Source organism: Solea senegalensis, linkage group LG7 (genome assembly GCF_019176455.1).
Source record: "Solea senegalensis isolate Sse05_10M linkage group LG7, IFAPA_SoseM_1, whole genome shotgun sequence".
Taxonomy (NCBI): Eukaryota; Metazoa; Chordata; class Actinopteri; order Pleuronectiformes; family Soleidae; genus Solea; species Solea senegalensis.
In genome coordinates, this window is record NC_058027.1 from 26,387,096 (window position 1) to 26,414,434 (window position 27,339).

General features: G+C 43.4%; 2 protein-coding genes across 4 annotated transcripts; both read left to right on the forward strand.

The window, feature by feature from the left end:
* Positions 1-251: 251 nt before the first annotated feature.
* LOC122771914 (transcription factor E2F5-like) lies at positions 252-8,271 on the forward strand. 3 transcript variants are annotated; one of them, XM_044029487.1, is made up of 11 exons: positions 252-438; positions 1,063-1,229; positions 1,524-1,633; positions 1,727-1,876; positions 2,437-2,480; positions 2,641-2,705; positions 2,823-3,129; positions 3,671-3,718; positions 3,832-3,876; positions 3,983-4,077; positions 8,226-8,271. In XM_044029487.1, exons 2-10 carry the CDS (start codon positions 1,071-1,073, stop codon positions 4,066-4,068), a joined length of 1,014 nt encoding a protein of 337 aa, XP_043885422.1. In that variant the 5' UTR covers positions 252-438; positions 1,063-1,070; the 3' UTR covers positions 4,069-4,077; positions 8,226-8,271. The 3 variants fall into 3 exon arrangements, with proteins under 3 accessions (XP_043885422.1, XP_043885419.1, XP_043885421.1); XM_044029484.1 differs by lacking the exon at positions 8,226-8,271 and having other exon boundaries at positions 3,983-4,253; XM_044029486.1 differs by lacking the exons at positions 252-438; positions 8,226-8,271 and adding an exon at positions 933-972 and having other exon boundaries at positions 3,983-4,253.
* LOC122771913 (stereocilin) lies at positions 8,268-26,765 on the forward strand. The gene is made up of 29 exons (XM_044029483.1): positions 8,268-8,367; positions 8,461-9,597; positions 10,612-10,636; positions 10,728-11,253; positions 11,952-12,839; positions 12,942-13,004; positions 13,112-13,237; positions 14,728-14,894; positions 14,985-15,171; positions 15,455-15,570; positions 16,756-16,888; positions 17,433-17,609; positions 17,794-17,832; positions 17,917-18,093; positions 18,683-18,832; positions 19,293-19,351; positions 19,969-20,092; positions 20,840-20,922; positions 21,018-21,153; positions 21,880-22,070; positions 22,797-22,887; positions 22,982-23,153; positions 23,261-23,430; positions 23,556-23,711; positions 23,807-23,949; positions 25,364-25,512; positions 25,728-25,825; positions 26,249-26,396; positions 26,599-26,765. Exons 1-29 carry the CDS (start codon positions 8,268-8,270, stop codon positions 26,685-26,687), a joined length of 5,820 nt encoding a protein of 1,939 aa, XP_043885418.1. The 3' UTR covers positions 26,688-26,765.
* The last annotated feature ends 574 nt before the right edge of the window (positions 26,766-27,339 follow it).

Consider the following 27,339-nt stretch of genomic DNA (forward strand, 5'->3'; position numbering starts at 1 on the left):
CTACCACTTCCTTATATACGAGCCACTTTGTTTTTTTTTTCAACCACAAAACTTTATTGAGCCTTTACAAAAGTAAGTAAAGTATCGTGACATACTTTTAAATAGCAAAATAATAAAAAATAATAATACTGATAATCGTTGATTCTATTTTTTTTTTAAATACTTTTATTTTAGGGCAGCGGTCGGGCTTTTATTTTGAAGTCAGGTATTTGAGGCTACCGGAAGTAGAAACGCTCAGCGGGCGGTGTAGTATCGCTAGTGTTAGTGTAGTGCTTTAACGTGTGGCGTTGTGTTGAAGTTTAACCGCTTATATTTAAATTTATACGCTTGAATTTGTTTCGTTAATTCACACACAGTCACTTCTCGTTGACGGAACTGCTAGCCGTAGCTTAGCGGATCCAGCGTGAACTGTGCACCGCTGTTCCTGACAACAACCAGGTAAAAACAACTACTTCTCCTTGTATTTTGTTTCGTGTTGCAGTCGCATAGAAAACGTGATTGTATGTACTTATCACCACAGTTTACAGAACGAATTATTTGTCAATAATTAGTTAAACACTTGATTCTAACTTGAAGTCTACTAATAAAGAGCAACGCAATATGTATCCGTTTCCGCTACAACCCTTTCAGAACAAAACAGTAAGCGCGAATGAGTGACGAAAGTAAATACTTTAATTGAATAAATGTGCCTTTCCTATACATTTTAATCTGTTTTCGCATTCACATTTTAGATTCACATAAAAAACTACCGGCGTGTTGATATGAGAAACGCACGTGAGCTTTTATTTCGAAAGAATTATTTTAAATTCCGGTAGTATGTGAAGTGGCGGCACGACGCAGCTGATTCAAACAACAAAGAGCAAAAAGTCAGTGTGGGCGGGGCCGCGCGCGAGTATAAACAAGGCGGAGTACAGCGCGTGAGGGTGGGCCCTCTGGCGGCCATTTTAGTATAGGTTTCTTAGGCCAGTAATGGTGAGTAAATTAAGATTTTGTGAAGAACTGAAACACCTGAGTTTGACACACAGTCAACTCATACTCATACATCACCTTTGTGTCTCTCAGTCAGCAGCATGAATAACAAAAGAAGCCCAGACTGTCTGGACAGCGAGGCCACCGGACAAGACCCGCTCCCTAAAATACCAAGGATTATGAAGAGCCTCCAGCTGATCGCCATTGGGTTTGTTAAGCTGCTACAAGAAGCTGAGGGTGGAGTGGTGGACATCCAGGATGTGAGTGAGCTGAGAACATTCAGATAGATTAGAAGATCTTTCTCCTCAACCTTTGTTTTATAGGTGAATCTGAAGTTTATTTATTTTATTGGTCAGTCCCAGAGTTCCTCAATAGGAACTCTTGATAGAACAGTTTTGAGGTCAGAATGCCTCCTCAACTCGGAAACTCCAGCTCCAACTGTATCGAACTATAAGTGCTTCCCTGTGTAAGACAGATTGCACACGATCAGGACATTTGTGAAGGAACTATTTCAACGCTAAAAAAAGCTAATGAAGTGTTTTGTGTTGTTTCAGGCTGCCAAAATCCTGGCTTCTGATCAGAAAAGGCGGATCTATGACATCACAAATGTGTTGGAGGGCGTCGGTTTAATCATGAAAATATCGAAGAGGAAAGTCAAGTGGATGTAAGTTGTATTTGTTTTGTTTTGTTTTTTCACCAGCATAATGTTCGACGGTATAAAGTAACGTCTATTGTATTTGCCTTTTTTCTGAATGAGTGGTGCAAATCCAGGCCAGGAAACGTTTGACCGCAGAGTGTTGGAGTTAAAGTGTGAGCTGGATGATTTGGAGCAGAGTGAGTTTATGTTGGACCAGCAGAGACAGTGGGTCGAACAGAGCATCAAGACCACGAGAGACGACTGCAGCAAATATCCTTTTTTAATACTTTTATAGAAGGGTTTTCAAGTGTTATATAATTCTGAAATGCAAATGGTTCACTTTTCCCTTATAGAAAACGAGGGGACATTTAAAAATATTGCCTAGAATAGAGTTCAACAATGTGGGTCTTGAATAATAATAATAATACGTTTAATTTATAACAATGCATTTAAACGATGCATTATTGTAACATTGTTACCAGAAATTAACGTTTTTTTTGTGCTCAGTTAAACAAAGATCAAGTTAATAAAGAGTAGAATAAAGTTTCCTAGAAATTAGCAGTAAAAACACGAATGTAGCAACTCATTGACAGCCATATCGATAACACATAATTATCATTTTGAATAGATGGTAAATAAATTAAAACTTACATTTTTGAAAATTATTTAAAACATATACATGCAAATCTTAACCGAATGTTTGGGAAAACTTGTTTGGGGGACCCCAAAAAAACTCTCCTGCGACCCATCTGTGGGTCCCGAGCCAGTCTTTGGGAGCACTGCTTTTGGTTGTCTGTCGTATTTCAAATTGAACCTTAACTCCGATCAACTCTGACATATGTGAATCACGAAGATATCTGCAACTGCTTCAGAGGTGACATATCATCACTCTATCATTACTACCTCAGCTAAAGAGGTTATGTTTTTGTCTTACTGTCAGCAGCATAGCTCAAAAACTAGCACACTAGCACGCTACCATTGAAAACCAAGTTGAGTAATGGCCTCTTGACTGTGCGGTGTCTCTGTCTCATCAGGCCACACACTCTTGGCAGTAAAAGCACCTTCTGGCATCCATTTGGACGTCCCCATTCCCAAAGCTGTAAGTTCGTCCTCACTGGAACCTGCCGTAGCCTTCTGTCCTCTTCGCGCTGCATTTAATCCAGATCAGATGACTATGTTGTTTTTTTTGCTGCTGCTTACGTATTATTTCTGTCAGAGCCTGAGAGGTCCAGTGCGGTACCAGATCCACATGAAAAGCGCCGGTGGACCCATAGACATCCTACTCCTGAGCACAAACTCTGCCACCTCTGATCCCGTCACTCTGCCTGTGCCGCCGCCCGAGGACGTTTTACGCAACGCCAAATTGGCCACGCACACTTCAGATGCGACAGGAGGCGGCGACGCACCTGCTGATGCCGTACACTGGAATGAAGTGAGACAGACTGACACACAGCAGGACACACAGCGTCCTTACGCATCATCTTTTCTTACAGCAAAGACCAACAGAATGGACTCGCCACTAAGTGAGTATTTTTATTGTTCACTGGCCTCTCAAAGAATGTTTTTGTGTTGTTTCTTGGTACGAAACTGTTCTTTAACCATGGAGCTTCTTACATTAAGGGCTCAGAAAGTCAGAATTCTGAGATTAAGAAATCAGAATTCTGAGATTAAGAAATCAGAATTCTGAGATTAAGAAATCAGAATTCTGAGATTAACATAATTCTGAGAAAAATCACAATTCTGAGATTAATACAGTCAGAATTCTGATATTAAAGTTAGAATTCTGAGATTAAAAAGTCGTAATTCTGAGATTAACGTCATAATTCTGAGATTAAAATCAGAAAGTCATAATTCTGAGAACGTTTTTCCATAGAAAACAAGGCCAGTTATCCCAAGATTTAAAAACAATCATGTATCCTGTTATCATGACAAAACAAACCTTGTACTTGTTAAAATAATGAAAATCTATAGTAGCAAGCGTCCATGGCCACTCTCAGCCTCCGTTGGTTTTTATCTCTTGAGGCCTTTTCCCACAATAAAAAAAAAATGCTTTTTTGTTTCCAGTGCAAAATTTATCAAAGGAACTGAGGAAACTCCTGGACCCGACCACAGGTACCGTGTCCTTGTTTTTGCCCGTTGAATCATTTATCGCTGTTAAATTGTTTCCTGTTAATTTTCACGTCTGTGTACTTGATGATCAAATATGTTTCCTCTCATGTTTGTAGAAATAACCAAAGCAGATATTTTCACAAAGCTGATCTCCTCTGAAGGTGAGTGCTGGCCTTATATCTGTTATACAGTTATACAGCATATTTGTATTTATGTATTGTTGTTGTGTGTGTGTTTATTCTCTGCTGTGTACATCTGCTTTTTCAGTTTTTCCTGCACTCAGACACTTATTTCCGACTCCTCCATCTCAGTGTGACTCTGATCAGACGCTGGTGACCGGGAACTCTTCATGACGAGACTTTGTATGTAAAGTTTTTCCCTCTTTGCACACAAAAGTCATTTGATGTAGGCCACAGTGGTGTTGCAATGGCTGAAGAGTGTTGCCTCATAGCAAGAAGGTTTTGAATCCCTGTGGTGGAGTTTGCACATTCTCCCAAAATCCAAAAACATGTGGAGGTTAACTGGACACTCTACCAGACACTAAACCTGACCATAGGTGTGAGAGTGAGAGTGAGTGGTTGTTTGTCTTTGTGTGTTTGACCTGTGACCCTCATGTGCAGGACTTTTTTAATACTGTGTTCAACTATTCACATATTTAATGCTGTATGTTTATACGGACAACTATTTCCTCATATTAAGACAATAATCTAGTTAGACTGAAACTTAATAATTAATAAACATTTTAAGAATTCCAACAGAGTATTAGAACCACATAGAAAGTGGAATAAAATAAAATAAAACAGGAAGCATTCTCAGAAAAAAGAGAATTCTGAGATTAAAATTAGAGTTCTCAGAAAAATAGCCAGAATACTAAGGAAAAAGGTCGGAGTTCTGAGATTAAAGTCGGAATTCTTAGAAAAAAAAGTCCTAATTCTGATTTTAATCTCAGACATGTACCAGATTATTGCTGGGAAAGGTTTTATAGGGTAACACCACAATACAGGGCCGAAGGGATGTATTGCAATAAAAGTTTGATTTTGTGGACTTAAATGCTGACGATATTACATTTTCCCCATCACCTTTGAAAAGCTAACAGTGACACAAGTCTACCTCATGATGGCGCCAGAGGGAAAGCCAGTAAGGATCAGTGCTCAAAGGAAAGTTCTCAGTTCAACAGTGCAGTGGTTACTGTGCTATTTTCAGATCAGGGCCATCCAACCTCTAACCTCAAACTTGTCTGTGCTAAAAACCTGTTCACATCTGCTCAACCTGTAAATGTGGGTTTTCTTTCTGTTCTTCTTCTCTGTTGACAAAAACTAGACATGCAAAATGTGTCATAATGTAGCTAACATTTGTCAATTTGGATATGAAATTTGTTTTGTTTTGTTTTAAACAAAAAAACATTTGTTATGAAGTGAAGTACGAATAATAAAATTGATAGGATTCCAGAGTGTCATTGAATTAAACAATAAATATTTAAGAAACCTTTATTTCACTCATTTTTAGTTAATTAATTGAGTATAATCTTATAATGGAACAGGTTAGAGGTTCTCAAACTGTGTTTCGCCAGTGAAAATCAGAAATAGTCTTAATTAATGCAAATTTGAACGGGTTTCTTTGAACTCATTTGTCATTCTTCATCCTCCATTACTAATGTACGACTGAGACAAAACGAAAGTTGGACCCGGACCAAAATATTTCAATCTGAACCGCGTGCACGGCGTCTCAGCAGCTGATTTCCTCGCTGCCGTGACTCAGTTTCCAGCAGAGAGGAGAGGAACATATGGGGCGGATCTGGTTTCTCATTGAATATTCCAGTGGTGAATCGAGCCCTGCTGCACTGAGTGATCACTGTTCCCCGTGGTATCAATAATACAGGAGGAAGTTATTGTCCCTGTGCAGGCCACAGTATCATACAGCTAACGCCAGAGGGGGGAGGGGGTGGTCCTTTCACTGAAGCCTCTTGGGTTTCAGGGGCCTGCAGACAGTGCTCTGACTCTGGAGAGTCTGCCGCTTTTGCCCTTGCTCTGGGGCTCAATTGAAAGTCTGCACGGCCGATGGATAAATGTGTCTGAGCGGTGACAGGCGGCCCGGTGCTGCCGGCCAGGCCTCGTCAGTAAGACTACACCCCCAAACAAACCCACAGTCACAGGACCAGTCCCAGCTGAGAGACGCCTCAATGGAGAGTTAGCTGGTGGGAGACATCCGACGGTTAGAGCCGGGCATGGATATCACGGGTGTGATTAACATGACCCAGATTTTCACCTTGTTTGAGTGGCTGTGACCTTCCTGTAGCCTCGCGAAAAGGCCCAGACCAGTGAGCTGGGAAAACAACAAAATGTTTGTACACTCAACAGCCACTTTATTAGGTACACATGGCGGTGTATAAAGTGGCTGCTCAGGCTGTGCGTCCAGTTAAAGGAATACTTTGCATTTATCTTTGTATTACTAGAATAGTGGTAGTATTTTTTAAAAAATTGTTCCTCCCAACCTCAGTTTCCCCTGAGTCGAGAAGTATTTTCATTCTTTTTTTGTCCGAGGCTTGAAACTGCAACGCTAACTTAATTCCGCACTTTTTAGACCCACTTATCTGGGGACGGGACCTCATTCCCAGAATGTAAACAGTGTTTGCCATCTTTGATAACAGTTACGCTAACAGGACCAAGTGTCACTGGTGGCCACGTAACAAAGAAAAGAAGGAAGATATTTCTCAACTAAGGGGAAACAGAGGTTAAATACTACCCCCTATTCTAGTAATCCAAAGCTAAATGCACATCAGTGAAGTATTCCTTTAATGAAGTCAACACATACAAAATGCTCTATAATCTATACAGGAAAGGGTAACGCAAACAAGGAAAAAATATTTAAAGAAAAGACAAAAGTGAGGATTCAAGGAGATAATTACAGATTTAGTTTTGCTCCTGAGTAAACATTTATTTATTTATTTAAGAGATTGCACAGTAATTTATGTCAAAGTAAATATGCCACTTTACAACCAGAGGTTAATTTTACCTGTAGAAAAAAACACTCGAAGAAACCAGTAAACTGTAAAATGAATAATTTAAAATGAATGTCTCATCGACAGAAAACAACAAATGTGATAAACGCAGGAATACTTCATCTAATTAAAGTTTGATTGGCCAGAATCAGAGTGTGAAAAACCTTGAGGGCATTTATCTCTCATTCTCTCTCTCTGGATTTTGTCAATTTTCCTCGAACATTTTCCTCTAAACCCTGGTGAGAGATGGTCGTGTGTGAAAATCAGTTTCCGAAATCACTTAAAGTCACTGAATCAAGCTGTCTTCCTCACACTGATGCTCAGTTTGAACTTCAGCAGGCCGCCTTGACCATGTCTACGTACTTAACAGTATTAAGTTGCTGCCTTGTGATTGGCTGATTAGATATGTGTGTTAACAAGCAGTTGGATATATGTGTATATATGTATATATATATATATATATATATATATATATATACATATACTCTGTACATATGTATGTGTATATATGTATATGTATGTATATGTATATGTATATGTATATATATATATATATATATATATATATATATATATATATATATATATATATATACATACATATATACATATATATATATATATATATATATGCTGCACATTTCTGAAATGATTATACAGGTTGACCCAAAACCCATGTAACATGAAGCCAATTAAAACCCTCATACAGAGGCACAAAAAAGAAAGCCACGGGTAAAAGGGCAGAAAGAGAGAGAGAGAGAGAGAGAGAGATGGGGGACAGGGTTGGGGAGGGTGGACAAGGAGAGTGAAAGGTGGAGAAAGTGGGAGTGATGGTGAAACAGAGAGGGCCACTCAGAGAGAGGTCAGCTCAGTGTGTGGTAACAGAGAGCTGGCAATCGCCTCAACAGGACGCCTGCAGACATGAATGGATTGTAGCTGTTGGTGAGTTCTGATGAAAAAGTAAATTGAATTAATGAATCAATTTAATCAATGAATGTGATTCATTGTGATCCTTTTAATGACAGTGTGTTGTGTAGCCGATATGTTGTTTATTTGTCACAGGGTCTGAAAGAAAAGTAACAGTTTAAATCTTTCGAATTATCATAAATTTAACAACACAAATTTATGAAATACCCTTTAATACAGTTTAAGATCCTTTTAACGTCTTATTTAACTGGGTGCAGTGTTCAGTTGTCTTCAGTATATGTCGCCCAGATTGGTGAAAGTCATCGCGTACGCTGATGACGGTTGACTATTTCAATATCAGCCGATACCGATGTACGTTTTTTTTAGTTTTAATAGTTGAGTCTAGTCGGTTTTGAAAGTGAATAACTCCACTGATGCTTGTTTAGTAACCATGCAGTGAAAGTGTAAGGTGATGTGGCAGCCAGTCATTAAGCTTTAATAGCCTCCTCTCCTCTAAGATACTTTACTCCTTGAGTGTGATCATTAGCTAAATGAAAACAACACAAACACGAGTTGAAACACACCATTTTTTTTTTTGCTGTAAAGAAATATGTGACACTGCTGTGTCACTTTGCATGTTGGCATGAGATGAAGATGCCAGAGAACGGGCCAGCGATGGCCACTCTGAGATTCACCAGCATCGTAGTTTGTGCCGTCTTACTGGGACGAGGATGTCCTGAGAAGACGGGTGAGTGTCGCACCAAAATATGTCATACTTGTATGATTTCACAGAACACGTGTCCCCGCGCTGATGCTGTCGCGCACTTGTTCCCTTTCTCAGGAAGTGGTCAAGAGGACCAACGAGATGCCATTCTTAAGGACATCATCTCAAAATGGAGTAAAGGAGGTGGTTGGAGTCCTCAGACAGCTCCTCCAGAAACAACCAAGGAGGACCAGTCTGTGCACCCGTGGGTGAGGAATATCATGGGGGGTCTTAAATCCCTGGGTCTTTTTCCCAGCAAGAGTCTGGCGTCGCTGAACAAGCCGATAGACAGACACAGACTCTCAGGCTTTCTCTACAACATCTCCCTGTATCTCCAAGAGATGGGTGCGGAGCTGGAGGAGGCGCCGGCGGAGCCAGACGAGGATCAGCTCTGGGAGAAGGTGCTCCATTTCCTTCTCCAGTCTGAGGGCGGTGCCACGCTGAACCAGTGGAACGGACGCGTACCACCGCGCCCCAGCCTCAAAGTGCAGGACTGGTTTTTGTCCCTGAGGGGAAGTCCTCACTGGGACTGGTTCCTGGGACTGTTGCAGAGTCTGATCACTCTGTCAGAGCGTCAGCCGCACCGGCCTCTCTTGACTTTATTAACTCAGAACTGGAGGACTGTGAGCGCTGTGCTGGAGGCCGCGCTTCAAGCTCTGGTCAGTGGGACGTACGGTCAGGCCAGTGCGGGCCTGCAGGGCTTCATCTGTGCCCTGAAGGGTCGTAGTGACTGCACCTTCAGTGTCAGCTGGCTCCAGCAGCTGCTGCGCTTCTTTGAGACGCGCAGCTGGAAGCCTGTGGTCAGCATACACCCAGCAGGACAAGGAGCTGAGCACAGTAAGGACTCCAGCGCGTTTGGACGCTTGAAGCCCTTCAGTTTGCCTCCTGAGGCCATGATGCAGGACGGACTGTCTGGAAATGCATCAGTGGAAGAGAAGACGGCCGCCCAGGATGATCCAGACTTTGTGCAAAGTTTACTGCTGCAGGCGTTGTCGCGGTCACGTGGAGGAGAGCAGGGAGGCTACCTGGCGCAGCAAAATGTGGCTCTTGTTCAGAGTTTGGACGGGCTGAGGAGGGGCCTCCTGCACAGGGTGGGCAGCTCTGTGTACGGCAACCTGAGGAAGAAAGTGTCACGTGTTACCATGGCACTGCTTGACGATGTCAGCAGCTTCGTGGATGTGTCACAGCCCAACGCTCACGGCCGGTGCTCTGTTGGTGAGTTTGTGGGGCAGTTTCAGGTTGTGGTTCATGTTTAGGTCGCATGTGTTGGATCAGACAATCGCAATAAGGAAGCTTTCATTATATCTTTTAAAAAGTTAAGTGTTTCAGAGCACATCTTTCCAAACTATTTGGTTGCCCGTTACACCAGAGGAACTTAAATGTGTAATAATGTTTCCTGTTATGTGGTAAATTTGAGTGGTTGAATCACAGCAGGAGCCTTGTGAGGAAAGAGAATCAACAGTATTTATACTTCAAACATGAAGCTGAAAAAAGTCACTTTTTTAAATATAAAGAAATGTCTGTTACATTTAAACCGTTGTCCAATGAGTTCACACACTTCTGATTGAGCCTGTCCGGTCCACATGGCTCTCTGTGCGCTGCACACAGGAAGTGATTTGTATTATGTCAAGACAGACAGGTGCTATGTAGAGTGAGGTTCAGAAGTCAATGCTACCGGTCGTTCAGCAGTTTGACAGCATAGCTTCTTGCCTCTGCACTCCTGCTGTATACACACAAACACTCCCTCAGCCAGGTCTGATAGTTTTGCTTGACAGGGCCTGTTTTCAGATGGAAGTCTGCAGCATACAAATAATGTGACGTTGTTTTTCTTCACAAAGACCAAACAAATGCAGAATATTAAACGTTTCATTATGATAGTGAAACTGTTTGCACAGTGTCAGTAATTTACTCGTCAAACTGTGTAACTGTTTTTTCAAAGCTCTCAGTTTGGCCCTGTGTTCACCTGAATTACGCTGGAGGGAAAACATGACAGTGACTCACACTGCTTTAAAATCTTTATAATCATCCCGTGCCATTGAAAGCACCTGTCATTAGCTCGGCTAATCTCTTTATCCTCAGTAACATTATATCGCAGCCATTGTTGGCTGAGCCACACTCACACTACAGCGGGCTTATTTGTGAGCCGCGGGGGTCTGCTAACTGCATTTTTCCATTACTCTGTCACTTTGATTTTTTAGCTAATATTTGCTTATATTTGTCTTTTCAAAGGTGACCTGAGGCAGCTGATCTTATGGTAAGATGTTTCAGAAAGGTGTCTCATTGATTTCACGTGTCTTCACATCGAATTGAAATCACATTTCCACCATCTGCCCGTGCACATGTAGGGGGATAAGACACAATGTGACGTGGAACACCCAGGCTTTAGGCGTCAGTTCCCATGGTCTCCCGAGCTCACTGCCGTTCCTGTCCTGCCCGTCCACTGAAGAAGCGGAGGTCAGATCACAGCAACCACAGGCCCGTTCTTCACCGACGCTTTCCAGACAAAACCGCCTCCTCGATCTCGCCAGTGCACAAACGGAGAGGACCGGCCACCCGAAAGACACCGAGTTCTCCACCGCGACAGAAATCCTGGAGGCGGCGTGTAACGAGTCCATCCCAGGCTTGACGGGCGTCTCCAACTTTACTGTGTACCTCTACTGCAAGCTGTTTGACACGGAGAACGGGTCGGTCCATCCCGCAGGGGCTCAGGTGGGGCTGGACTTGCACGCCACGTGCTCGGACGCGGCTTGGTACCTGTCTGCGGCCGAGGACGATTTCCTCTGGGTCCACGTCTGCAGTGAGTTCTTTGCCCACGAGTTCAACAACACCGTGTGTGCCAACTCCTCGTTCTGGCTGCAGAGAGCACATCAGGTAAGGGATTACTGGGAGTTTTTACTGTAAGCTTCTTCATAAATGTCTGTGGCGGAGGACGCAAAGAGACTCCTAGTGGCAGGAATGACACACTATGCATTTAGCCAATCACAGGGCAGCTCAGAAAGCAGCGCTTCTATCAGCGGTTCTTCTAAGCAGATGCACGCACAAGTCCCACTGGTGTAAAAATCACATTTCCAGCATTAGCTGCAACTAAAGGAGAGTCACAGGAATTCTGTATGGACAGAGCATTTCAGAGATGGAGAATTTGGAGAAGTCTGGTTGTGTTTCACTACCTAAATGCTATTAATGTCTGTATTTGTAGTAACTTTGTGTAGCGCGCCACAGATCCTGAGCGTTGTCTCTTTGTTTGTCTCACCCTGTCAGACTTGGTTAAAAACAGGACATTCTGAGGCAGCCTCTGTGTTTCTGAGGCTGTTTCTCATCTTAGCTCTGATTCCGTCATTACAACTGTTGATCTGTCACTTGAGCTGAGCAAAAGTCAACGTGAGGATGGTTTGAGGCCTTATGTTGCCCATGTGTGATGTAGAGTGTCCAAATAACCTCTGCATGGAGAACCTGGAGAAATCCCACACGAACCTGGTCTCAGTGACAGTGAGCCACAATAGTATTTAAAGACCTGGGGATGCAGTTCTGACGACCACAGCTTTAACTCCTTTTTGTTTCATTATTTTCAGGCTGCAGCGACAAAGGACTACAGTTTTTTTAACCAGTCAAACATAGACGACCTGTGTGTGCAGCTGTCAGCTGAGGCCACAGGAAGCCCAGGACTCGATGAGAGTTGTTTGGCTCAGTTGGGCAGCAGGTCCCTCAGTGCCCGGGACTTCACACACTGCTTCCTCCCAAACAACTCCGTCCTCATCTCGGCTTTGTGCGGCAGTGATTCTCTGGACTCGCACAGACCGCTCTCGGAGCCAAGCTGGGCCGCCGTGTACTGCTCCAAAGTTCTCAACTTCTCCCATGCTGACAGCACTGAGGAGGCCTGTCAGTACCGGGAGTGGGCTGCGCATCGTTTCACGAACACCACTCTCCTGGAGCTCTGCGGGCACACACACGGCCTGAAAGAGTACATGTGTCTGAATGTTACACTGTACAGTCAGCTGGTACGATCAGTGCCTCAGTTTGCAGAGTTCTGTGCTGATTTGCAGACGGATCTCGAGGGCAGGAAGTGTTTCCTACAGAGATTTTTTGACATGCTCCCAGCACGGTATGAATTTGACACATCGCAGCTGTGCGTGGACCCGGCCCCGCTTCTGGTCGATGTTCTGCACAAGCTCAGCGTGTGCGAGGTGGAGGGAAGCGAGCGTGAAAGGTTCTTAGTGGCGCTGGGATACGTTCTGCGAGTGTTGGACTTCATGGTGGGCCTCTCGTCGGGTCTGGATGAAGGGGAAAGGGAGGCGAGGCAAGGTCTGGGCCAGGCCATCCTCCTCTCCAGTCTCCTCGATAACACGTCCTGGGCCGCGCTGCAGCCGGAAGCCTCCATGAGCGTCCTTCACACTGTGGGAGTCTTTCTGCGCAGAGAGCAGAACACGTCTCTGAAAGAAGACCTGCTGAGCTGCTTCAGTGTAAGACACACACTCGCATACCCAAACACGCTCACCCACCCACACACACACACACACACACACACAGAGCAAAGAGTGAATAACTTTGTGTTGTCACGTCAGCCTGTCCTGTGGGACCTGATCCAGAAGGACAACAACTCTTCAGCTCTCAGGGTTCTGATGCAGGTACCAGCCTCTGCAGCCAAACTCACTTTTATTATTATTATTATTATTATTTTTGTCACAGCACATCAGCTCGCCGAGTTTAACATTCACTGACTCTATTTTCCCAGGAGTACCTCCAGATGCCGAGGGACAGCATTCGCACTCTTGTGATGTCTGCTGAAAAGGATGCAGTCAAGAGGTTTCTCTCCCATATGCATCGGAGCTGGAACCAGCTGCAAGTTGAAACTAGCCAGGTTTGTTCTCGGCTGGACTTTGTTATATTTATAGCCCAAAATCACAGTCTGCCTCCAAGGGTTTTACAGTCTGCACAGCAAGTGGCATCCTCTGTCCTCAGACCCTCATATTGAGTGAGGAAAAACTCAACGGACACACGTACAGAAACGAGTTCAGCAGATTACAAACAAAACATCATCAAATTCTGGAAACAGATCAATGTAGAAAATATAAATAGGCAGATGGTCACAATAATAGACAAAACCAACTAGTATTAATACTAATATCATTATTAATATTAATGAAGATGGTGTGAAGAAGGAGTTTTCTGTAAAACATGAAAGAGGACATGACAAGTTAAAAATGTCCCCAAAGGCTTAACAGGACTTTCCAAAATGTTGGTAAAAATTTTGAGGAGATATGAAACTAACCAAGTTCCATGGGTCCTTGAAAGTTTGTGAATGTTAAAGTTTTTAAAATCGCCCTAAATGAAAGTGCTTGAATTTTGTGCAAGACAAAGTGAAATTGATATTTGAGTAAATGTCTCCCTTGTTTGTTTCGACGCCACCTACTGATTCACGCCCTGCATTGCTTGATGTCCTAGTGTCATAGTCATAGTTACTAGCTGTGTCCACTGTCTGTCTCCGACTGTTGATGTGAGATTGTGATTCCTCGCAGAACAATGAGCGAGTAAAGTTAAGCAAGAGAGAGCAAAATGAGGACGTGATGTGTGGGAAATGCAAAGTCCAAGACATCTGTCTCACTAAAGAAAAATGACAAAGACCGACTTTGACCAAGCTCTGAAGGACAATCACTTGTCCAGAGAGCGGAGCGTGCTGCAAATCAATAAAATTGGACGCCATCGTGGACGAAGCCGCTCTAACAAAGCTGCCCTCCCATCTTAAGCTGTGTCAGCACATTGGGTTCCTTGAATTTTAAGGAATTGGTCTTGGAAAGTCCTTGAATTTAAGGTGTGGGAACCCTGAATGATCCACGGCTGTTAAGATGAACCAAGTTCATTGTAAGATACAGTATAGCCACTGTGTGCTGTCAAGTGTGTAAATAGTTATGAAAGACGGGAACTGAATCCCCCAGAGGTGGGAAGTGAAACCTTAACTTTCTGGTTGAAAGACTCTACCGCTGTCTATTATTGTAGTAAACTGTGGTTCTTGCACTAGGTAGAGGCATGTTGTGGTTTCCTGAACAGTCCACCACACATTCCTCCTTTCATCTGCTTTTTACAACGCAGTGAATTTAATTCACATGATGAGCGCCTTCATCCTTTATTCGTTGAATGTGTTTCTATTGCACTTATTCCACCTCCCTCAGGTGTTTGCAAATCAAAAAAATGCACATAAAAGCAGGCTGATGGAGCTGTCAACCCTCTCTCATCACAATTTACAGCTCGAAATTGCAACAGTGTCACTTCTCTCTCTTGTTGTTGTTCTCTCTCTAAATGACACCAGGTGCTGTTGTTTTCTTTTGTTCTCTCTCTCTCTCTCTCACTCAGGCGTCTCAACAAGAGCTGCAAGCCATGGAGACGATGACCGCCGCGTTCATCCACAAGTTCCCGCGCGTCACCCCGGAACTGTTTGTGGACTTGTCTCAGTTCATTCCCTTCATGTCTGTCCCGGACATCATGAGTTTCCCGACCTCTCTGATCATCAACGACAGCGTGTGAGTCGTCGTTGTCGTCGTCAGCTTCACGTGCGTACTGTCTTGTGAAAAATGCTAAGGGCGTGCGTGCGTCTGTGTCGGGGTCTTTAGACTGACCGCCATCCGTGACCACAGCTCTGGGATGAAGTCGCTGCAGAAAAGGGCCTTTGTGAAGAGACTCCTGCAGTCCAGTGTGGTGGGCGACGTCCCCACGTGGCCACCGTACTTCCTCAGTTCCATCCTCCCGCTCCTGCCGTACCTCCCCGTCAGTCGTTTTCAGCAACTGACGTCACAACAGGTCAGAGGCCTTTATGCTGTTGCATTCACAGTCACTAAACACTTAAGACAAACAACACTTCTAAAGTGGAACCAGGTTAAATCGGAGGTGACATCACTCCCAGTTCCAGCTTCCGGTGTAAATGGAACACACCATAACTTCTGTTATGGTGTTTGCAGAACATCACCTTATTAGAAACTATGTGTTTGCTTGCTCTTGTGATGTGCCTCCTTTTTCATATAGTAGTTGATGCATTTTGTTTGCAGCTTATTCAAAAATGATTAATCTGTTGTCTCTCTCTCAGCTTGCTCCTCTGGTGGAGTTGCTAGGCAACGGCAGCCTGGATGGTGTAAGGGGGCGCCATGTGCTTCGCACCCTCCTCAACAGGAAGAAGAACCTCACCAGTGATAACATACTGAGGTGGGACCTAGACTGAGAAAGTAGACCATTTAAGTGCTTGTTAAGGCTGATTTATATGGTCTTCACTCACAAAGAGAGAGAGACATCTGTTTGTTATGATGTAACCGTCATTGCCCATTTACTGGTTTGTTAAGCAGAGAATCCACCAGGACAGGACAGCGCACACTTGAGAGTTTCTGTGCTATAATAACGTATAAGCAAACAGTGGAGTCACGGATTTTTCGGAGGGCTGTGGTGCCCGTACTGGAAGTGACGTAACGTCGTACCCAGGGACTGGTTTAAGTACAAACTGGGAACGACGGTCACGTGATAAGACTTCGCCGGTGCTGGCATCTATTCCTCAAGCTAGAAGTCCTGAAGTTTTCACTACAATAGAGGATTTTAAAAGAGAAATCTCAGAAAAGTGGAAGAAGAGACAGCTTTAAGTATATCACGTACAAGAATCAACTCAATTTCGGGAAAAAGAGCACCCCGGGGTTTAGGGTTTGGCGCGGAGATGAAGTGAGGTTAGGGTTAGGGCCAAGATGACCTGGCGTCTACGGCCATATTGTTTGGGTAAGTCCTTGGACCTGCGTACTACGGCCTTCGGTACGTCACTTCCCGGTACCACAGCCCTCCGAAAAATACTCAACCGGCCAAATGATAGGGAATTGGGCTTTGGAGGGTTGCTGGTTCGAATCCCTACCTTGTTATTTGGACACTGTAGATTGGGAGGAACCGCATCCAGTGACTGTACACGCTTTATATTACTAAAGTCATCACAGCACGGCTGCATGAAACTGCCGTGACTTACGACACGCGACACAAAAAAACCAGTGACTAATGCCTTGTAAAGCAGTTGTTTTCGGTGTAACTGAATCATTAGATTCAGTTAAATAAAAAGATTTGTTCACAGAATCGTTCCTGCATGACTGGAGCACAGACTCCGTTTCCTCACCATATTTTAGAGATTAACACAGCGATTTTTGGTGGCATTAAGCTTTAAGAGGACGTGGGGTTATGTGTATGTAGTACGTACGTATGCTGCTTTAGGTATGCACCTGAACACCTATTAATCCTGTTTACTCCATCTCTGTTTTATGCTTTTACTTCATTATTATTATTATTATTGTTATGATATTTACAGATTAACAGATCTCTGTGTGAAGTTGTTTGATGAGTGAAGAGAAACGCTGTCATCTGTAGGTTAGGAGTCCTCGCCTGTTACCTGGATCCAGGAGACCTGGGTTCATATGTGCTGGACTCGGCTGTGTCCTCTGCTCTGTGGCAGCAGCTGGCTCAGTGTATGTCAAAGGGCTTCATCAGTGACAGCGGGCGAGTGAGTGACACATGTTCACGCAGACACCAGAATATGATTCACACCCAGAGCTGCACTGAAGTCCAGGAAAATGCTAAGCATTGACTCTATTCTAACAGATATTTGTCTACTTAACTAAAAGCTCACCTAATAAACTCTATATCTGCTTAATTTAGCCATATTTTTAAGAATTTTTCACACTGTAAGACGGCCTTTTCAAAAGTTTGTAAACCACTCACTCACTGCACCAAAGTCCATAGAGAAAATCAACGATTTAGCATCACAGCACGCAGCAGTTTTCACAGCTACCTCCATCCATATGTTCGAGTGTATTATTTCGTAACTGCAGAGTTCGTAATCTATTATTAGGATCGACCTTACAGTGACGCAGTAGACCAGCAGCAGCTAAAAACGCTGCTTTTTTTCATGGAGTTTGGTGCTGGAGAGTGAGCAGTGGGTGATTCTTTTATGAGGTGGCTGAAATCAATTTTTTTGCAGCCGTGTTTTCAGACTTCTGTGTCAGGTGACGGGGGTTTAACTCTGTGTAACTGTGTCTCGTGAATAGTTGTCCTCATGGTTGACACCGGCTCTTCAGACCCTGAATGTCAGCACCATGGCGGAGCTCTCTGCTCTCAGTGCCCTGCTGCCTCAGCTTGGAGCTCCCTTCCTGCTGTCGCTCCCCTCACAGCAGCTCCTGGAAATCCTCTCACAGCCAGGATTACACAGATACTCCCCAGCACAGGTCGGCACACCAGTCCAGTCTTCCTCTCACATTGTCCTCCTTCTGCCAAAGGCTTATGTGGAGATACAGTTAATTAGCCGCCAAGGGATAAACACACATAAATAAAAAATATGACCGATAAGTATCAGTAAAGATGTGTATTTTGTGAGCAGGATTAGTAATTTTTTTGTATAAATTTCCACAGGCGTTTCAGCTGCTAACTAAGCTTTCCAAGGACACAAATGTAAGCAGATATATTTAAAAACAAAACATCTTCTCAGTTCCCGCACAGCTGCATTGCTCACCCGTGTTTATTCCTCTCTGCCAGCTCACTGTGGAACACCTGTGCAGACTGAAGCTGTTACTCTCTGGACTCTCGCCTGCTGTGCTCAGAGGCGTCCAGTGGTCAGAGATCAGCGAGCCTGTCCACTGTCGGTGCTGGACGACGCTGTTAGCGGAGCTGAAGCCTGGCCACAGGGCCATGCTGTATGATGCAATGCAGGAGGTACCAGTAGCAGTGCTTGTTGTCATGAATCCATCACTTTTTCACCCCTCAGCTCTTTATAATTCAGCTCCTGTGTTGTTTACATGTGGGATGATAGAGGACGTGGACTAATTCCAGCCGTTTTCCTCTTGCAGATTGGGAATTCTTGCTAAAACTTGACGTCATGATGTTTAAAAATGTTTGCAGACTGTAATGTTGATGGAAAGACATTTTTGTCCACACTTATATTATTCTTTTGGTCACTGGGGTACAGTTTTTTTATATGACAAGTTGATTTACATCACATTGAAGCCCAATCTCCTGTTGTGTAACCAAAATTCATTGAGTTACATGTATATTTGCTTTGCCAGTTAACTGGGCCAAGAAAAATCTGTTTTCAGCTGATTATTAATGAATGAATCGGCCAACTTTTACTTATTTTCATTCCACTTTTGCAACCAGATAAACGTTCCTAAACGTTTTTTTATAATTACTTTATACATCATTTTTTTTCAAAAACACAGCCCTGGTCGGTGTGAAAAATGTGCTTTCCCGTAGACCCTCGTTGCTTGAAATGCCACTTGTTCCTGTTGTGGTCGCGTGTTTCCAGGTTGTACTCAGAGACCTGCAGAACCTCACACTGCAGCGAAACTGTCTTCTACCGTTTGTGCCTCTGAGGACGCTGGGAGACGCCACGGATGGAGAAACAGTCCTGAGACAAATTAGCCTGTACCGGGACGCTCTCTGGTCACAACAGCAGGTGCACATTCTTTTCCCTCCCCTTTCTTAACTTTGTCTTTGTGTGCTCTCAAACGTTGTCGTAACACGACGACAATGCGTAGCTGGTTCAGAAGAAATTGCTACCAGCTCCTCTCTTAGTCCTCTTTAGTCTGAAACTCATTAGTTATGCTTCACATGAGCCTTTCAGAATATTATTACTCCATAGGCATTAGCCGCCATCAGGCTAATTAGTTTGGATGTCGTACAATGGTGCAGAGGAGTGTAGCATAAATTAATAATGGCTACCTGAAAGGGATTTTTTCACGGCCAAGAGTGTGTTGACCTGCTTTCACCACCTGTTCTCAGCTGAATACACTCCTGAGTCAAATCAATAAAAGTTCTCCTTTTCACTCCGTCATGACATTGAAGCAGACTTTCACACATTGTGCATATATTTATTTTTTTATTTTTTTTATTATTATTTTTTTTTTTCTTTCCAGGCTCAGCTTCTGTTTAGAAAAATCCATGAATTTACGAACGTGACCAGCAAGTCAGTGCGGTAAGTTGTACCAATATTGAATTAAAATACAGCCGTAGGTTTGGTACTGTATATGTGGCGGTAGCTCAGTGGCAGAGCGAGTCGTTTCTTAACTTAAAGGTTGTGGGTTAAATTCCCAGTCTACATGCCGATGTGTCCTTGGACAACACACTTAAAGTTTTTTTCCTCTTGGTCAAATGAAAAATAAACTTTAGTGTTGCTTTGTTTGTTTAATTCGACCAAATTTGACCTTTTTTTTTTTTTTTTAATTTTATTTTCATAAAACACAGTAAAGTAAAGTATTTTCTTTGAAGGAGGTGACTTTGACGTCGACTTTTGGTCAATTTTATTTATTTATTTCAATCCAAACTTCCTCTGTTGTTGTGGGAATGAGACATGTGTCTCCGATCCACTGTCTGAGGATCAAAAAACACATTTATCTCTGGAAATTGGTAAAAAAAAAAAAGAAAAAAGAAAACAAAAAAAAGTGGCCGTTTAACCCTGTGCCGGCAGCGTGTGAAAGATGAGTGATAGAAGAAAATATGCTGCACATACAGTACGTGGATGTGCTGTATGAAAGTATGAGTGAACTGGTGAACGGCAAATAAAGCAGTAGACAATTTTCTTTTTTCTTTCAGGGCTCTGGGTCAAATCGCTGGTGGAATGAGCTGCGACTTTTTGAGGCTTTGGACCAACGGCACAGATTTTGCCGAGTTACTTCAGTTTGTTAGTGACCTGCCTGGAACCATGAGGCCGGCCCTGGTGAGAAGCAAACACATCATGACATACACCAGCTGGAGCTGTCATTTCTTACATTGATTTGCTAATGTGTGTGGCCACACACGGGTGTAGAGGTTAGCACTTTGCAGCAAGAAGACCTGACTTCACAACCTGCTCAGAACAAGGGAGCTTTCTGCATGGAGTTTGCATGTTGCATGACACAGCTCCTTATATGGACATCCTGGGGGGTGATCTTCAGGCTTTACAAAATGTGTGTGTTCTTCTTCTTATAGTTTTTATTCAGTTGTGTTTATATACTAAAAAAAATGCCTATGGGTTGTGCTGAAAAAAAGGAATATGAGACGCTCTATATTGCACATTCTTATAGCCTCCGTATATAAGTTTTAACATAGCAATGGGGAAAAAGCAGCCTAGATGCTCTGTGTTCTAAGACTTGGCGCTGACAGATTTGCTCTTTTGATGCTCCCTGGATTAACCAAGCAGCACTCAAAGCTAAACAGGGACAGGAGACGCTGAGAGTGCGCAGCGCCTCAGCGTCTTTGAAAGAGCGTTTTAAACTTTTGATCCTGCTAAATTCAGATCTGGAGAAAATGGAGATGAGGCAGCATTCGTGCAGCAAGTATTGAATGGGGGAGGAGTTTTACTTAAATGAACTGTCTCGATGAGACAGTGGAGCATGATTAATAGACTGTGGTCCATGTCCTGCATGGACTTAAAAGAATGTGTTTAATACAAACAAGGTCAGATGTGTTTTGGCTGTGTCACCAGCGCAAATGCATCATCGGGGAAATGAGGAAACAGCCCGAGCTTGACCTCACTGTTTTGGACTCTGGGTTTGCTGCGACATTACCGTGAGTGTAATCTTTCACTCGTGAGTGTTTCACACTTTAGTTTTGCACCCAGATTGCAACTAAAATGCAACACCATCTGTTCCCTGTTTTTCCAGCGTGACGATGATGGAGAACTTCTCTAATGCATCCTTCAGAGCCATTCTGGACCACATCCAGGCACATTTTGCCGAATTCCTCAAACTGCCACATTACAAGCAGACGAATTTAGCTGAGAAGGCCAAGGCTGAGCTGGTGAGACGTGAACTACATATACTGCACAACACCCTCGGTTGTAAGCAGAGAAGTTCGATCAGTAACCAGTTGATGCGTGTGCTCTGTTTGTTTTGTGTTAACACATTAATAGCAAGGCTCTGTAATTTGTTTCTAAACATCTTTTATCGTATTTGTTGAAATCCTGTTATCCAGTCGTTTTTATTTGAACCATTTGGAGTGATTTCGCTCTGTCATTAACCAGCATGGTTGCCGAAGCACACCGCTCTGAGTTTTCACAGTGTTGTGTCGAGGAGGCCGAGTAATAACATAAAAATACTCAACTTCTCTCAAAAATAATAACAAAAAGAGGACCACATGGCACTCGCGCTGGCACACACCTATTTACACTCACACTGCTTAATCCATTCATTCAGACGAAGACAACAAGAAAAGGAAGGAAAATCTGCAAACTTGTGCAACTCAGAAGCTCTGAATGAGACTAAAGCTAATTTCTGAAGAAGGTTAAGTTTAGGGCTAGTAGTTAAGGGATAATGCTATGAATGAATGGAAGCCGGTGCAGTGTCCTGAGAAGAATAGCTGTGTGTGTGTGTGTGTATTCCTCCTCCGGTTGAAACCAGCAAATGTCAGGAGAGAGATTCAGGCGGCAGGCCGCCTCATTCTCTCAGCTTTTCACACAAGTGCAGTCATGTCGCTGTGAAATCCTTGTCATCCAGGCTCACTGTGTGCATGTGATGCTCTCCTCAGGCTGACGCGGGGATTGACGGCGCCATGCTGGACGTCCTGGGGCCCTTACTGCCTTTCTTGGATCGTGACAGTTTGTCTCAGGTGGACAGAGGAGCTGTGGCTCTGCGGCTGGAGGAGATGAGAAGTTTCTGCCTTCCTGAAGAGGCTCTCAGAGATATCAGTGCCCTGCTCACTCACAATGACTTGCTTGGGTAAAGGACAAAAACACAGCAGGGTTTGAGACATTGGGTCGATTATGGCAAACAAACGTTATGCTATATCTTTGTATAACTCAGGAATGCATTGAATAATCGTTTTAATTATGCACATACAGTATGATATGCAACATTTTTATAAATGACAGTTTCAACAGTCAGCGTTATAGTTGAGTCACAAAACCTTGAGTCAGAGTCTGAGTCATCAAGACATACAAATAAAAAAAAGTGCTTCCATTAAACAGAAATGACACAGTTGCCACTTTTTCCATTGATAAGTAATTTGTCATTGTTAATATTATTATGTCACAATATTGCAACGTTATAACACCATTAATGCAACATTATACAATACATTGTTTACTAAAGCCAGACTTTGGTATTACTTTGGGGTATTACTTTGGGCAGCCCGTGGCCAAGTGGAAAGGGAACTTGACTTGTAACCAGAAGGTCGCCGGTTCAAATTCCCACCCGGCCAAAAAAGGGCTGGGGTGCCCCTGAGCAAGGTACCCAACCCCCAATGCTCCCTGGGCGCTACTCAGTGTGGCAGCCCACTGCTCCTAATTCTAGGATGGGTCAAAATGCAGAGGAATACTTTCCCTAAGGGGATTAATAAAAACTAACTAACTTTAACAGAAGTACACTATAAGACACGGGTTATTTTACTCAATTTGTTTATTAAAAAAACAGCAGTAATGGACGGACATGTTTACCTTCCTTTAGGGATCCGTCCAAATGGCAAGTTGGGGATGTTGAACATTTGGGCAGGTTGGTGTTTTCACTCTCAACAAAGCAGATCAACGCCATCCCACTGGTAAGCACCTGAAAGCCCCTCCTCTCTCAATGCAAACGCTGTGTTTAACCTCCCAGTTTTCTGAGGTTTCATTTTCTGTGTTCCTCCTGTGCAGACGGTGCTGAACAAAGACACGGTGGAACAGGTCCTGATGGGTCAAAGGAACTGGGAGAACAGTGCGGTGGGCGGAGTGTGCATCAGTCAGTGTATGGACCAGCATCACCAGAGACGGCAGACCCAGAGTCTCGTCAGAGGGATTGTCAAAGCACGGAGCAGGAGGGCAAAAGGTCCAACACGCACAGTACAGTACAGTACTTCCCACAAATGTTGACCCTCACTGCACATGGAAACGTGTAATTCCTGATATTGAATCCACTCCCATGTCGTTGACCAGTGCCAGTTCCGAGCTGCGCAGACATCAGAGGGACGTTACCTTCGGCTTGGACGTCCACTCAGCTCAGCCGTATATCTCAGCAGGATCTGAAACAGTGTGTGGAGGTTCTCGGTCAAGACAATTCTCTGAGCTCTGAGCAGCGACGCTCGCTGTGGATGAAACTCAGACAGGTCAGTTTTAAACTCGTGCCTCTAAGGTACACGCCAAGCTTAGAAAGCCTCATCTCACAATAGTTTCTCCACACTGATGATCTAAATACAACATTTTCAACACTTTTAATCAACGGTTGATCCAGTCTTTCAGTCCGGTCAGAGAACTGAGAGCAGACCAGGTCTTGGCTCTGGGCTCGGTGGTGACGGAGATGGGAGAAAGAGAACTGCAGGATGCAAATCTCACTGACCCGGGTGTGTTGACACATCTGGGGACACTGATGGACTGGAGCCAGAAAAAGGTCTCACTGTTTGTTTGTTTTTTGACGTTTTCATCGCGACACAAAGAGGACAATGAATGAAGTTGACCTGAATACTGTGTTGTTGTTTGTTCCAGATGAGAGCTGTGGTTTTAGGTGTGATGCGGAGACGCAAGCTGAAGGTGGAAGAGATGACTTTTGTCGATCTGGTGACATTTGGTCATCTGATCTGTGGTCTGTATCCAGCCGAGATGAAAAGACTGAGCCCATATAGCCTCAGGTCAGTCAAAAAACTCATAATTAATAATCATTTCATTCCTACAATGGGGAATTTCACAGCACCAAAGACACCTGACATCTACGCATATATTTTAATATAATGAGGAGATGTAAATTGTGCCAAATGTATGTGATTAGAAATTGCAGTCGTTTCGGATTATCCACAATCCTTCCTTAAAGGTACACTGTGTAAAAATGTCCATGTTGCAGCTGGATATCCCCTCAGCTCACCCTTTCACAACACGTGTGTTTGAGAAACTATGAAGCTTCCACTTGAGCATCAAAGCTCAAAAGATACTACTGTAGCCGACCCAGGCTCATGCTGGGGAATTTTATATAATCTGGTTCTAGATTCTACAGTACCCTATAACAATTAAGTATAAGTATTTTATTTTATAGGAAATTTCATTTCAGTGGGAAATGAATGCAAACAGACTTTCCAGCAAACCAAAGAGAGGAAGTGAGGGTCACCATTTAGGTTTGAACACCAAAGTCAGAACAGAAACCCCAAGACCGCATAAATTTGGTGTTTCTCCATTCTTTGTTTATATATGGCAAACAAGCCACAAGCTGAAGGGGGGTGGATTTTCAGTCCTGGTCAATGGATGAGTTGGGTTTTCTTCTTCCTCATGCATTTTTTTTCTTCCTTGTCAGGGTTCGTTTTGGGCAACCCCGCCCCAAACGAGCAGCTGTTTTAACTGCGTGACATTGTCCAGGCAGGTTTTGGTCTGCTTACAAAAGTGCAGTGTGAAAGTCAACCAAACCAAACGTAGGTGTGAAAGCGCCTTTAGGATATTATATTGGAATGGTCCAGCAGGAGAGATCAGCGCCCATGCATTGGATGCCAGATTGTTGTGGGATTGCATGCGTAACTGGATCAATTATGCTACTTTCTGAGACCATTTAACACAGAAAGTATGGAGAGGTCCAAAGGCAACTGAGCCATCATTTGTGAGCCACTTTGAGGACATTGCCAAACTCAAATAGCTCTCAGTAGAGACAATAACTCTGCCACGGCCCAACAGTTTCCCTAAATTCAATCAGGTCTTATCACTAAGCCAAGTGCTGGATCTGCCCCCTTAACCAGATATGCACTCAAATTTTATGGGTTCTTCCTTGGCCTGTACTCCATTCCTTCACAAAGTTAAGTGAAAATGCATGAAGTCCTTGTTCCTTTGAAACATAACCTCCTTGTTTGAGGCAATTATCTAATATACAGTACTGCAAACAGGGGAATGACACGGACTAAAGGAATAAAAAATGGGTTGTATATGTAGAGGCATTAACTGATATCATAAACATCTGCTGACAGATTTCCTGTGTGCATTTCTTCGCAGCATCGACCCATTAAAACATTTTGCTTACCCTCACTATAAAGCTGTATAGAAAGTCTGTCTTTCTCTGTCTCTCTGCAGTGTGGCCGCCTTCTTCTTACGGGAGATGTCCCTGCCTTGCACTGACCAGCAGATGGAAGCACTCACAGGTTGTTTGTCCAGACCAGAGGCCTTTGGGCCAGTCAGTGCTTGGGCACCAGAGGTTTTCACTGAAATTGGAACACTGGCAGGTACAGTGCAACTTAAGATCAACTCATTTTTAAAATAGTTTTTCCAAAGGCTTTGGAGGGCAGTAAAAGCAGTAAAAATGGGCTCTTGGATGGATAGGTACAAATAAAAAAATATATACCCCAGGGTGGGAAAGGGGAAGTTCTTTTGTCCTTAACCATTTGGTCTGATTTGATTTAAGACTCCGTCTAAGTGCCGTGTTTGTCTTTCTGTCCAGCGGGTCTGGAGGATATAGTGCTGTCAGCTCTGGTACAAGAACAAGTGGAAGGAATGTCCCCCGCAGCCATTGCCCTGATGCCTCCAAAGAAGATGGCAGTGAGTTACACACACATGCATTATTTCCACCAGGCTCATCCACAACGCAGTGTTTGAAGGTGCAATATGGAAAGATGGTGGATAACCTGCGTTATCTACGTTATTTAGAGTGACCAATTTACCTAATCCCCATATTGCATGGTTTTGGACTGTGGGAGGAAGCCGGACAACCCGGAGAAAGACCCAGTCACAGTGTTTTCATGATGGAAGCTCTACAAACTTAAAAAAAAAAAGCCCCAAAATGACTCATTACTAAGTTGATGCATGCATTATGTCACATGTGTGTTTCCATTGGTTAGATTAAACACAAGTTAGGTGGTAGCCTCCAAACAGCAAACAAAACATTTTTAAATAAAACAAATATTATAAGGATACAGTACACACAGATACAGTTTGTATTTGTGTCGGATGTGTGTCTGGCAGGTGGTGTTCAGTGCATTTCACCTGTCATGGCTGACTGTGGAGCAGGCGTGGGCTGTCACCGAGGAGCAGTGGGCCGAGCTGGACACTGGGCAGAGACACGCTGTGGGACTGGCTCGGTATGAAGGAGACGTCCTGCTGGAGAAGAGAGGTGGGTTGTCTCGCGGGGGAGATAGTAATATCTCATTGTAATAACGTCCTTCGGAATGGACCTGCTCTCACTGCCTGATGTTTTAATAAGTATTTGTGAGCACACAGATATATTTATTGTTGCAATACCCGCCTCTGCTGAGCAACCAGCATGATTTTTATGTTGTGTTTATAAGGTGATAATAAACCTTGTGCCTCCACAGGAAGAAACATGGCTCCGGCGGCCCTGAACACACGCAGCCATGCTCTCTGCTCGCTGGCTCTGTGCCTCTTGTTGTGGAAACTCATTTAAAACACTGAAAAGATTGAACTGACCACTGACCTCCCTTGGTGTCATTGTATTTGTAAATCAAATAAATATTTTGAACTGGTCTGTTTTCTCTGTGTTTCATTTGCATCACACTTGAGTCTGCTCTGCTGCCCACATTACAGATTTATTTGAGTTATCCACATGGAAAATGTAAATTACACCAGGTATTATAGATTTTTAATGTTTTCTCAGCACATTCAGAGGGAGCAATGGGATGATTATTTTGACAGAGTACCCGGCTTTACAAAATGAACAAAAATAATCTGTACCTTGTGATCAATCAAACAAATTAATATTTTTTAGGAGTTTAGGAGAGAATAACACTTTAATAACTCTTCACATTCACAAGTACACATGCTGCCATTAACATAAACCCTATGATATATTAGTATTTTCCTGTTTATAACCTCTGCTGGCTCAGTTGCATCTTATGTTTCATTATACATCTCATATCTATATTATATATATATATATAGTATACCTGCATTGTCCTGATTTAAATAACTACCATGGTTGCATATCCACATAAGAACTACTGTATATAGCCTTTTAGTATATTGCTATGTATACTGTATATTATTTATGGGAAATCGGCTGCTTGTAATGACAATCACAATAAGTTTCCCCTTGAGTT